This window comes from Cupressus sempervirens, chromosome 6, assembly GCF_028749045.1.
Source record: "Cupressus sempervirens isolate cs-2001-9-10 chromosome 6, ASM2874904v1, whole genome shotgun sequence".
NCBI lineage: Eukaryota > Viridiplantae > Streptophyta > Pinopsida > Cupressales > Cupressaceae > Cupressus > Cupressus sempervirens.
Genome location: NC_143123.1, coordinates 430,348,233 through 430,362,432, shown reverse-complemented (window position 1 = coordinate 430,362,432; position 14,200 = coordinate 430,348,233). Strand labels below are relative to the sequence as shown.

At 36.8% G+C, this 14,200-nt stretch overlaps 1 protein-coding gene across 2 annotated transcripts in view; it reads right to left on the bottom strand.

The window, feature by feature from the left end:
* The window catches only part of LOC149552882 (mRNA capping enzyme family protein), a 256,559-nt gene that overhangs the window by 176,118 nt on the left and 66,241 nt on the right, over positions 1-14,200 (bottom strand). For both annotated transcript variants that reach the window (XM_089788424.1, XM_089788423.1), the window contains exons 6-7: positions 2,850-2,951; positions 2,485-2,541 (exon numbers count right to left, since the gene is read on the bottom strand). In XM_089788424.1, the coding sequence (XP_089644550.1) occupies positions 2,485-2,541; positions 2,850-2,951 (159 nt within the window). The remainder of the gene's footprint in view (positions 1-2,484; positions 2,542-2,849; positions 2,952-14,200) is intronic.

Sequence of the window (14,200 nt, the reverse complement as noted above, 5' to 3'; positions counted from 1 at the left end):
AAATGGTCAACTACTTGTCTGTAGTCTGTCTTTTAGTCTAGATAGGAATGTTTCCTATCCTGTCTCTTTTGTCTTCAGTCCAGATAGGAATTTTTCCTATCCTATCTTCAATTTTGTTTCTAATTTCGTCTTCAATCTACATTGTTTCTTTTAGAAACGTCCTTGTAATTCTTTGTAAGGAACACATTTGTTCCTCTGTTAATCAATAAATCATTTGGAAATCCGTCAATTTGCCAATTCTTGAATCTTGTAACAGTTACTTTCAATTGTCACCTTTCATTTCCCCTTGCTCGGTTCTACTTCAGCCATAGCACTAAAAGTATAAGAAGGTCCTAAGGTTGCCCCTGCAAATGATGATGCTCTGCTATGATCTAGGAGAAAAACATGTGGCTGCCACTCTAATTGTTCCTCATGTGACTGCTATTGCCTACCAAATAAGGTAGTAGGCATTTCAATCCCTAAGTTATCTAAAATGCCCCAAAACTTGTTGAATTCAATTCTATAATGCAAATTTTTATTGGGCCTCCCACACCTTTTCCAGTCCAACAAAGGAAGTGTACATTCACACTAGTGATGCTACTAAACCATTCTATACCACAAATGTTGCATTTCCACTTCCTTGTGCCACCACCTTCTTGTGTTGGGGCATCTATCCTCGTCACAAGCTATCTAAGATGTGATTTAGGATTATATTTACCCGTAGCCCATTTTGTCAAAAATGTGGAGGGGCAATCAATAGATGGTGGACTAGGTGGCCAATTATTTGTGGATTGCGATTCAATTTTCTCATCCCCCTCATTGCTCTCAATGGCATGCTTAGCCTCAGGTCCATATTCTTGGCTAATATGAGAACGAGTTTCCAATTATATTTCATCATCGCTACCACTTGTTTCATGACTACGGGAGCTCATTTTGACACTACATTTCACCAAATAAAATAAAAAACAATAAACACGTGACTTCAGCCTACACCCTTTTTTTAAATAACAAAATTTGAAGTCAAAATTTGAGCAAAAAAATTATAATTGAAACAAAAAGAATCTACTTCAATCTAGAAATGAAATGTAAATAACTATGACAAAAAGAAATAACAAGAAATATAAAACTAAAAACAATGAAAAATCAGTGAGAAACCTACCTTTAGCTTGGAAAATCTCTTCAACAAGGTGAAGAATCTTCTTCCTCCCCTTCTTCTTGCTCCTTGTCACTCCTCTTTGCCTTGCAATCACTCTTTTCACTCTTACAAGCACCATTTTCTCAACTCTTCACTCTTTTTCTTGCTGCTGTTGCAAATAGTAACAAACCCAAAATGAATGCAAATGAAGCCACACAGTGAATGCAAGCAATAATACACAATTAATGGGCCCCAAGTGTCCTAGGGTTAAAAAAACCAGTACGATTCAAGTTAAGTGTTTTGTTTTGTTTTCTATAGACTTTAGCTTTTTGCTAAGGGGGTCAAGGCAGGGCGGGGGCAGGGGCTGTTTGGTCGTCCCCTAAAAGGGGTCAAGGGACATATCCTCATCCTCCTATCCCCACTAGAGATGTCAGGACATCTCCCCATCTCCTCTAGGACGGCAGCCATTGGGTGGCACCGCTGGAGACACCGGAACAAAGTTCCCCCATCCCCAGTGTGTCCCTGTCTCCAAGATGTGGGGCTTTTTGGGAGAGATGCATCCTTGTGTTACTCTTCTTTTTATCATCAGTTGAGTTACCTTCATGCCATGCGTCTCCCTAATCAAATAAAAAGATAATCACTATAATTATATCAGAAGTATTTATTTTGTCAATTCAATGCAGAAGTTCAGAATGTTAAAATACAAAAAGTAGAAGTGATATTCATTTTGTGCAAACAAAATTTGCAAGAAGATCTAGCAAGAAACATGTATATTCTACTCATGTATAGCATTCCACCATTATATCCTCTTCATGAAACTTCTATACTCTTGATTTCTCTAATTATTTTTACTTGGCATGTCTTTGAAGTAAACAAACTTAAGAGAAACAAATATTGTAAATTGTATAAATATGGCAGCAATTTGAAGGTAGAAAACATGATAAACTATATTTGTCATTACAGTGATAAACCGGCACTTACACATTCATTTTGTAGAAGTGATACTCATTTTCTGCAAACAAAATTTGCAGGAAGATCTAGCAAGAAACATGTATATTGTACTCATGTATAGCATTCCACCATTATATCCTCTTCATGAAGCTTCTATACTCTTGATTTCTCTAATTATTTTTACTTGGCATGTCTTTGAAGTAAACAAACTTAAGAGAAACAAATATTGTAAATTGTATAGATATGGCAGCAATTTGAAGGTAGAAAACATGTTAAACTATATTTGTCATTACAGTGATAAACCGGCACTTACACATTCACAACATACAAACAGTTTTCATAATATCACAGGATGAAAAAGAAAGCAACGAATTTTCTGAGAAGCAAACATATCATTTTGACTTCAACACATTACATACCTGGCAGCTGCATACATCAAAGGGTGCATCATGCTTTAATTCCTCGTCTAAACGGACCTGAAAGCCATCATTAAAATTATTGGAAAGCATCTCTATGGCAAAACAAGAATATGCAAAAAATATTTATTCTCAAAATGTAAAAGTTCCATTTATAAGTTAGATTATAAGAACTTCAGAGTCTCAGTAGCAATTAGTTTTTGCACTTGGATAATTCCAAAGTAGAAATCAAATGCATTTTCAAGAAGTTGAGACCTAATGAATATTAGAAACTGATACATCATGGAACCATCACAACTTTCCAACAGGGTTCATGAAACTGATAACCATAAGTTACTCTAGCTTAAAAAGGATTTAAACTAGCTGACCTCATAAGCATCTGCACATATCAAGCGAGCTGGAAATGAAAATTTCTTTCTTCTGTGTAATGGATCAGTCTCACAATTGTATCGAGTCCTACAATCTTCAATCTGAAATAGAAAATTAAATCTAGTGAGCTCATTAGAAAACATATATGGCTCAAAAAATACAACATATAAATTCATTCTTAAATTTTGAAGTGAAACTTTAAAACTCAAATTTGAATTAAGGCAGCAGCTATAACAGATACAATTACTACTTCAAAAGTTTCCACTCACATTCAAGTCACTATTACAATAATAGGTAAGTTGTCTATTATTAGTTAATGGTTATCTTGTAAATATCTTAAGCTTTAGTTTGCTTTCGTTTTTTGCTTTCTCTAGAATAAAATGTTTCTATTCTTTATGATCATTCTTTTGTATAAATTGACCTCTCGGTCTCTGTTAATAACAAGCATTTACTGGTATCAGAGCTAATACTTAAATTTTTTTATAATTTCTTCTTGAAATTATTTTTTAAAATTTTTTCAAAAAAATTCAGTCGATTTTTTCTAAAACCCGCCTAGGGTTTTCTACCTAGAGAAATCTCGAGCTAGAGTTTTTTATCGAAAATGTGGCAAAATCGTGGTTGTGACTAGACCGAATTTTTCCTCCAAACTGCGACCAGCAAATCACGTTTTCAGTGTCTGTAACCCGGGATTTGTTGAAGAAATACTCGCGATTTGCTGGAGAATACTCACGATTTGCTACTATCTAAACTCGCGATTTGCAAGGTTCAATCACGAGTTCAATCTCTCTGCCATCAATGCACAAAAACGCCTTAGTTCGGAAGAAAAATAGGCATTTTTTGACCTACAAAACACCATTTTTTGTTGTTTTTAATCTCCTTGGCCGCCGACTGATATTTTGTTTGAAACCCTAATTTTTGGGGTTGAAAAAAAATTTGATTGCAAATTCTTGGTGGGTTTTTCGAGAGCTCAACTGGGTTGTCGTCTGTTTTTTTTGGGTGCCTCTTTTTCGTGCCTTGATTTTCGAGCCAACGTATCTAGAAAACGACAACATATTCCTTATGGGATTTTTGAGCTCTCTTTTGGGTCACTCTCTGATTCTTCTAGGTCTTTCGTACTTTTGCCTCGAAGACTGTGCCTTCACAGATTTTCACAATTTTTAATTGAAAAACGTGCCATGGTATCTCTGACAAATATTCTACTCGAGCATAATTCCAAATTCAATGGTCGCAATTATGGAACTTGGAAGCAATGCATCATCACAATCTTTGAATATCGGAACACCGATCAACTTGTTCTGGGTGTTACACAACATCCGACTTCTCCGGGTCCTGATCAAGATACATGAAATTCGAATAATCGAGAGGCAGTGATGCTTGTCAAATTATTTGTAGCTGATGATCAGCTTTCTCAGAGTCCATCTAGCAAGACAGCTGCTGAAATCTAGACACACCTCAAAGGTCGGACTTCCAACAAGAGTAGAGCCTTCTTTCTGAAAAACACTATTTTCTATTGTCATGGATAAGCGCACGACACTCCAAGCACACCTAAATCGGATTCAGGAAATCCGTGATCAGCTACTTGCCATCGGTCGCAAGATGGAGGAAGAGGATATTGTGGTAATCACTCTTCGGAGTTTACTAAAATCCTATGAGCATTTTATCAAGACTCTCAACATCACATCTACTAATGTTGATCTGAAGTTCACTGATCTCTGCACCCTACTACTTCAACAAGATCGGTGGAAACAATAGTTCGGTAGCAGCTCCAGTTCCACCTCCACTGAGCAAGCCTTTGCTGCGAAATCCTTTAAGAAGGATAAGGGCAAGTTTCAGCAACCATCACAACAGAAGTCTTCTGCTCCAGCATCCAATGGTTCCAGAAAGAAGAACATTCAATGCAACTACTGCCACAAGTTTGGTCACATGAAGGTTGAATGTTAGAAATGCTTAGCTGCCCAGTCTAAGCAATCCGGTTCGCAACCCAAAGCGAACAGTGTAGAGCACACTGAGCAGGCAAAATTTGCCTTTTACGCCTTCATGGCTAAAAGACCTGCAAATTATGTGAAGTCCTTTGCCTGGTACATTGATTCAAGTGCCTCTCGACATTTCACTCAGCACAAAGACTGGTTTATTGAGTACCAGCCTTATTCAGATTCTATTATTTTTGGTGGTGGAGAAGAGTACACGATTGTCAGTAAAGGCAACATTCAGATTCAGTCTGTGGGGAGGAATCTCATATTCCTTGACGTGTACTACATTCCAGGGATGGAACTAAATCTACTCTCAGTCAGTCAGTTGCTGCGACATTCTCCACACTTGGCAGTCACCTTCAGTTCACATCAGTGCACCATCACTAATCGGGCGACTAAGTCTACTGTTGCAGTGGGTCTTGAGGATCATGTTCTTTTAAGGCATACTGATTCTGGTGATTTTCAGGACTTAGCTGTGGCTACTCGGCGATCTTCTATCAACACACTTTGGCATTAGCGATATGAGCACTTAAATGTACATTATCTCTCACAGCTTGCTTGGGATGAGCTTGTTCTTGGTTTGCCAGAGATTCAGATTCAACACCTTGGAGTTTGTGATGCATGTCAAGCTGGGAAGCAACATCGCACACCGTTCACCAGTGGCGATTCTGGGCGAGCTTCTCAGGAACTTCAACTTGTTCATGCCAATATCTGCGGCCCTATGGCCACTCCTTCTGTTCTTGGTTCCAAGTTTTTTTTTTGTTTATAGATGATTTCAGTAGAAAAATGTGAGTGTATTTCCTTAAAAAGAAATCAAATGCATTTACTGTATTTCAAAAGTTTAAACCCTCAGTTGAAAAAGAGTCTAGGAAATCTATTATTACTCTTAGATTAGACAATGGGGGTGAATTTTGTTCTAACGCTTTCTCTAGCTTCTTGGATACACATGGCATCAAACGCTAGTTAACCACACCTCACACGCCACAACAGAACAGTGTAATTCGACGTCGGAACAGGACAATCATCGAGATGGCTTGTTCCATGCTTGAACACAGACATGTTCCAAAGCAGTTTTGGGCAGAAGCAGTTAACACTGCAGTTTATCTTTTGAACCGGTCAACCACAGTGGCGGTCAAAGGTAAAACTCCGGAAGAGGCCTGGTCAAGTTGCAAGCCCAGAATCAGTCACCTGAAGGTTTTTCGCTCTCTTGCTTTTGTTTGAATCCCTGATGCTTCATGCACCAAGTTGGATGCCAAGAGACAGAAACTAATGCTTGCTGGATATAGCAGTCTTCACAAAGCCTACCGCCTAATTGATGTTTAGACATCTCATCTCATATATAGCCGTGATGTAGTCTTTGATGAGCAGTAAGGACAATCCATGCCTATTTCTCTTGTTCCTGATCCAGCAGACCAACCTATGCAGGCTCATGATTTGAGAGTTCGGCTTCCATTAGGTCCACTTGATGGGAGGGCTCCACTAGCTCCTGCAACTCCAGTTATTCCAGTGACACCTTTACAGACACCTCTGGCTTCTCCTACAAGATCACCTCGCTTTGTGGATGATTCGCCTGAGTTTGATCCAGTTTCTTCTGATGAGGATCTTGTTGATCAAGCATCTCCTAGTACTACTATTGGTCATTCTCCTATCTGGCTAAGTGGTAGGCTAAGACACTTGCCATTGTGATGATGACCTCATTGATGGGAGAACTACTCGAAAAAAGAGCGAAACTACAGATTCTATTAACTTTACTCTTATGGCCAACATTCACAGTGTGTTTGAACCTCAAACATATTCTGAGGCTAAAGGAATTCTAGAGTGGGAACAGGCCATGACATCTGACCATCAGAGCCTACTGAAGAACAACACCTGGGTCCTTTCTGATCTTCCACCAGGGAAGAAACCCATTGGCTGCAAATGAGTCTACAAAATCAAATACAAATCAGATGGTACTTTGGATAAGTACAAAACTCGTTTAGTGGCGAAGGGCTTTTCTCAGTATCAAGGCATTGATTATGAGGAGACCTTTGCTTCTACTGCAAAGATGAGCACCATCAGATTAGTCCTAGCCATGGCAGCATAGTTTGGCTGGAAGGTCCATCAGATGGACGTCAAGAGTGCTTTCCTGAATCGTGATCTCCATGAAGAGGTCTACATGACACAACCTCCTGGTTTCAAGGTTGCTAGTAAAGACCATCAAGTTCTCAGATTGGTAAAAGCTCTCTATGGCTTGAAGCAAGTCCCTCGGGCATGGTACATCAAGATTGATAAGTACCTCAATGATCAAGGCTTCAAGAGGAGTTCTTCAGACTCAAATCTATACATCAAGACTACTGACACTGACATCATCCTTTTGGTTATCTATGTGGATGATTTGATCATCACTAGCAATTCAACATCTTTGATTCAGGGAATCAAACAAAACTTATGCCAGTCTTTTGATATGACTGACTTTGGGCTCATGCATTATTGCTTAGGTGTTGACGTTTGGCAATAGTCTTCTAGTATATTCATCTCTTAGTCCAAATATGCCAGGGCCCTGTTAGACAAATTCCGAATGTAGGATTGCAAACCTGCATCTACAGCTATGGAGAAAGGTCTCAAGTTATCAGCAAAGTCTGATTCTCCTTCCGTTGATGATACTACATATAGGCAACTAGTAGGCAGCCTCATCTACCTCTCTGCTACTAGGCCTAATATTAGCTTTGCAGTCAACTATATTTCACGCTTTATGACAGCTCCTAAGGCTGATCATTGGATGGAAGCGAAGCGTGTGCTTCGTTATGTGAAGGGCACTTCAAATTATGGAATTCTATACTCTCGGAGTTCTAATCCTAAACTCAATGGATTCATAGATTCAGATTGGGCAGGCTCTGTTGATGATAAAAAGTCAACATCTGGATATGTGTTCAGTTTGGGATTTGGTGAAATCACATGGACCAGCAAGAGGCAGCAGGCAGTTTCTCTCTCTTCTACAGAGGTTGAATACAGAGGGACTATTAAGGCAAGATGTGAAATTGTTTAGCTTCGTCGGATGCTTGGGAATATGCAGATGTCACCAACAGGACCAACTACTCTGTTTGTTGATAACAAAGGCATTATCAAGTTAGCACAGAATCCAGTTTTCCATGAACGAACCAAGCATGTGGATGTTCATTGTCATTACATACGACAGTTGGTTGAAGACGGGACTATAGATCTGCAGTATGTTCCTACCTCAAATCAAACTGCAGACATTCTCACCAAGCCTCTTGGTCCTGATAAGTTTGTCAAATTCAAAGGACAGCTTGGTGTGTTTGATATATTCACCATTAAGGGACGGTATTATAATAATAGATAAGTCGTCTATTATTAGTTAATGGTTATCTTGTAAATATCTTAAGCTTTAGTTTGCTTTCATTTTTTGCTTTCTCTAGAATAGAATGTTTATGTTCTTTACGATCATTCTTTTGTATAAATTGACCTCTTGGTCTCTGTTAATAACAAGCAAGTATTTACCAATTACCTCGTAATAGTCACTCATATACTATAGGAACAAATCAAATATTAGGATATAAATTTGGCTCCAAAGTTGATAAATGAGATTACCGGCTAATTGTAAATGGTGAAGAAAGGATTTTTAAGGCTACAAAAGTTAGCACTATTTTCTGTCTTCTTGTTAGTCTTCAATAGAACAAGGCATGACATGTTTGAGGAAATATGTGTTATACTACCTACCATAAAACCATCATAGGTGATCAAAGCTAGCACAAAAGGAGCTAGTGTAGAACACATAGGAAGGTCTAAAACTCTCTTTTTTTCCAATTTTAAATTTTTCTGGTGATTGGTATCTAATGCTCTCATGTCTTTGTTGCATAGTTACAGCACTCTGTGAGTCTTGGTAGGACTCTACAAGTCCATAGGTGAATCCACCAAAATGGGTTGTTTTTCAATCTAGCCTTGGACTTGGCCAAGTCAGTCGAAGTATGGGCTGACACACTGAGTCCCAAGCTCCTAACGGTCGCAGCAAACAGATAATCAATTGAAAAATAATTATTTTTTAATAGTTTTATTTTGGCTTTTTATCTTAGTAGCTGATTCGTGATACAAATCCGATTCGGGCATGTGAATCAGATCCGTGAAAAAAAAATTCCTATTATGATTTGTAAGGGTTCATGTGTGTGCGTGTGTGCATGTATGTATATATATAATAATACGGGGATGTGTCCCCCTCCCCCCCACTTTTTGCCCCAAGTCCTAGAGACTTCAACGCACCAGGGACTTGGGGACTCCTTTCCCCCATCCCCAGCAACGCCACTAGATTCTGCTACCTCCACCGATGATGGGGAACATCCCGATGTTGACTATTTGCAGATTCAACTATTTATGTTTAATGTTCGATGTTCCAATTCAATGCAATGTTCAATTATTTACTCTTTTACATCTTTAAATTTTATATTGCAATACATATTTTCAAAACTAGCATTTTAAGTACCATATGCATATATATATACCCCCTCTCCTATCCCCCACCGCCATCCCCCCACTGTCCCCAAATTAAGGCCCCTTTGTCCCCCCGTCCTAGAAACTTGTCCCCCCATTTTGCCGTCCCCCCGTCCCCCAAGACAGTGTAACTATATATATATATCTCCTATCCCCCACCGCCGTCCCCCCACTGTCCCCAAATTAAGGCCCCTTTGTCCCCCCATCCTAGAAACTTGTCCCCCCATTTCGCCGTCCCCCAATCCCCCAAGGCAATGTAACTATATATATATATATATATATATATATATATATATATATACACAATAAATAAATAAAGAGAAGTATACATAATTCTAAAACTAAATCATTTCATAGTAGGAATCTATGATTCTAAGTCATTTCATAATATGAGTCTATGCTTCTAGTATGAATCTATGAATCAAAGTTATTACAAGTATAAAGGAAATAATAATAAAAAGGACAATCAATGCTAGTAGGTTTTCACAATCCTCAAAGTATTGTTCTCATTGTTTTTGGATTTTGATTGTGTATCTATTTTTTGGCCAATGTTTTGGGTCATACTTAGTGAACTATCATCTCCTTTGTGCTCTCTCTTGCTTTCCTTGATGATGGTTCACTGAGTGTGACTCCCCATCTTGGCTAAAAATGGAAACACAATCAAGATCCAGAAACAATGAGAACGAATCCAGGCACAAATCAGATCTGAACCCAGATCCAGCCTCAAGGGTACAAATCCAGTAACTAGGATTTTTATGTTTATAGCAGAGTTGTAGCCAAGTCACAAGTCGAGTTGGCCTTGTTGAGTCCAAGCTGAGTCTGAGTCTAAGAACTCTGGTTTATAGCTTTCTTTCAAACACAAAAGGAGCATTCTTTCATATGCAAACACAACGAAGACAAAAAAAGAAGGATTAGATAAAAATATTAGAATTAGATAATAGACCAATAGATTGATTAGCTCTCAAATATCGATTGTTGATTGTTTGTGCAAGTTAGTAGCTACAAATTTGAAGCAAATTTGAAGAAGTGAGATACATTTTTTTTGTTGTTCTCTTTTATTTACATTTGTTTTATATTTGTTTCATTTTGTTGATGGAAAAGTAAGAAACCCTCATTTTTTTCTTTATTTAATTTATTTCAAAAAAATAAGAAATAGTAGAATTTGTAGATGCCTATTTTTTTTCATTTATGATATATTGCAGCAGCAGCATAATGCTTGAGCCTAGGAGTAGTGCACCTAAGTGTAATAGCTCTAATTCCACTGTAAGAGACCCAACAGATTATCCAACCTCCAAGTTGCAAACGTTTGTGTTTTTCAATGTATGGTTTTGATTTGTAATTTCAAAATAAAAAATAAACCTTTTGTCAGGGAAGATATAATAACATTGCAAATATAAAATATTCTAGAAATTAAATACAGCTAAAATGATTCTTAGTGAGCATATTCTTTAAAAATCTGCACATAAAAACCCTTGCACCTTTCAATTCAATTCCTAAACATTGTAGCAATTTACTATTCATGAATTACGGTAACACAGGCACTATAGCATCTCTGTAGTAGCAAGACTAAACTTGTCATCTGCTTTTTATTGGCTTCCAATGATGATCCACAAATCTGCATTGAATAAGCATCAAATATATGCACCAACTCTTAATATTATTCCACAAATCTGCACAATGAAGACCTTTGAATGAAGCCTTTCCTTAAGCAATAATTTGGTTGATCTCTCACATCCACAAAACTGCAATAACAATGAAGAATTTCTTTGAAGTTGAGGCCTTTGTTGGCACTTGGATGAATACCTTAGATGTTGTATTGATGACTAGTTTTGTCATTGATGATGACATATGTTTGTATGTTCATGACAGACACAAATTTTGTATATCACAGGTTGATTATCAGTTCAGTGAGGTTAGTTGGTAACAGTATTATGTATGCAAGCTTACATATGTGCACTAGAATGAGTATAGAGTAGACATCATGTCTATGTTCGCTATCGTTTATGTTGCATTATGGATGAGTTACAGCTTGGTGAAGACAAGCAGCAAACCAGTTTATAGGGAATAATGACAGAGACACTGCAATGGAACTTGATTGAGTTATAAATTAACCAATGAAATGTACATTATATCATCATATAATATATATTGGCAATAATTTTAAATAATATTGAATATGAATTTAATAATATTAATGACATAGGAATAATGCATTCTAATCCATTTTTTTTTTTTTACTGTATTAATATTATTCAATATTTTTAATAATTAGAACTTGGATAATATTAAATAAAATAACTAAAAACAATATTTAATACTAATAAAACCAAACTAAATTAAAATAAAACTAAATCGGTAAACATAATAAATTAATAACTAGGAACATAATTAGTATAAAATCCATCCATGCCAAAAGACATGGCCATGAGAAGACACCAGTAAAAAGGCATAGGCACATATTTAAAGCCGCCCAATATGTTAAGAGGACATCAAATGAATATGATTTGAATAAAGGTTAAAGCCATTGAATCGAAGATAAGGGAAAGACATAACAATTAAAAGGAAAAGGAACACAAGGAAGGTGTCCATTCACAAAGAGACCCATGCAGTATGGTCACCAACCATAAAGGTATAATTATATATTGTTTATTTTAATTTTGTTTAAGAGTAGTTGATATATCTGTGTATGTGTGGTAGGGGGGTGAACTTTCATTTAATGTAGATTATACTTCATTTAGTTATTTAATAATGGATATTTCAAAGAAAAGATTATTCATATATGATAATTCATTTATTAGAATTAATAATAAAAAGACTAGTAGAATTCCTTAAGAAGGGAAGACCACAAACTTCTAGTGCCAATATCAGAGATGGGTCCACTCCGATTTGGTTGACACAATGAAGTAGTATGCAACTCTTAGTGTTAGTATCAGAGATGGGTATAGTTACAGGCCAAAAGACATGGCCATGGGAAGACACCAGTAAAAAGGCATAGGCACATATTTAAAGCCGCCCAATATGTTAAGAGGACATCGAATGAATATGATTTGAATAAAGGTTAAAGCCATTGAATCGAAGATAAGGGAAAGACATAACAATTAAAAGGAAAAGGAACACAAGGAAGGTGTCCATTCACAAAGAGACCCATGCAATATGGTCACCAACCATAAAGGTATAATTATATATTGTTTATTTTAATTTTATTTAAGAGTAGTTGATATATCTGTGTATGTGTGGTAGGGGGGTGAACTTTCATTTAATGTAGATTATACTTCATTTAGTTATTTATTAATGGATATTTCAAAGAAAAGATTATTCATATATGATAATTCATTTATTAGAATTAATAATAAAAAGACTAGTAGAATTCCTTAAGAAGGGAAGACCACAAACTTCTAGTGCCAATATCAGAGATGGGTCCACTCCGATTTGGTTGACACAATGAAGTAGTATGCAACTCTTAGTGTTAGTATCAAAGATGGGTATAGTTACTCATTAGGCTGACACAATAGAGATGGATATATAGTGTCAGTACAAGAGATGGGCATAATGCTCATTTGGCCAACACTGCCTAATGGATACAACCTCTATAACGTCAGTATGTAAGAATTATCTCTATCTCACCAACATGCCTGAAGGTTAGTATAATGCCAAGAATATTCTAAAAGACATCAAAATATGCATATGTGATAAGGCATTAAATAGGGAATGTCCCTTCCAAGAAAAACCTTAAAGGATGCACCCCAAAGAAGACAATAGAATAACTAAGGGTTAGGAAACTCGGTATGCAAACGTCTTAAAGGGATTGGGTTTAGGATAAAAGGTAGTATATATATTTAGATTTGTTAAATGTTTTTTTTTTCGAAATTTCTTTTCCAAGATCTCGCTCATCTCAAACTAACTCTAGTAGCAAGGACACTGTAGACAGTTGATAGCATTTTTGCTATGTCTTATTGGCGAGAAAGAATTAATGTTAGTGAGCTTGGGATATGATAGAAGACTTGTTAGAGCGTGTATGTTCGAGAGTGAAAAGCATTTGGGTCATTCTGGAAAGGTCATTGTTTTGTAATGTGTGGTAAATTTTACTAAAAGTCGACTATGTTGAGGAAGCGTATATTTTATCATTGTAAAATGGAATATTAATGTTGTTATGTGTGGGATCATTATTGTAATAATTGTAATGAGGCTTATGAACGCATGTATGTCTTAGCATGGACCTATGTAGTTAAATGTACATTGGATAAGCTCTAGCAAGCCGACCTAATTAATTATTTGTAAAAGGGCATAAAGGAAAGATATTTTCCTTGGTTGGGAATGCATGTATGAGAGATCATTTGATGATGATGTCAGCTTTATGTTGGATGATCAAAGCAAAGTAGTGACGATGTTGAACAATTCAGGTGAGCTTCAAAGGAACTGTTTTGGCAAGTACGTTCTAGATCAGCCAGTTCATGCATTTGGATATGTTATCCTGAAAGATTGTATTTGACACTTGCTAGAGCATTTAGGTAGTGGTTCTACTTGTTTCCTTTCAGCCTTTAACAAGATTGCAACCTTCTAAAAACGGCTCAAGATCTCCTTATAGGGATTTGTCCTCCAACAGATATTGTTATACTAAATGCATTATATTTGACTCGTAACAGAATCACATCCTTTCACAAGGAACTTACATATTAGTATATTATCTTGTGGGTGTCATCCCCACTAGGGTTTCCCTCGTATCAAGGGTTTCCCTAGTCAACAAATCATTGTGTGATGATGTATGGTTTCTTGTTGTTGTGCATCGCTATTTTAATTGTTGGAGATCAGATTTCTAAGTTCGGCTTGCTCACAACTAATTCACCCCCCATCCGCTCCCCAATTGTGTGTGTAATTCACTTCTTAACAATTGGTATCAG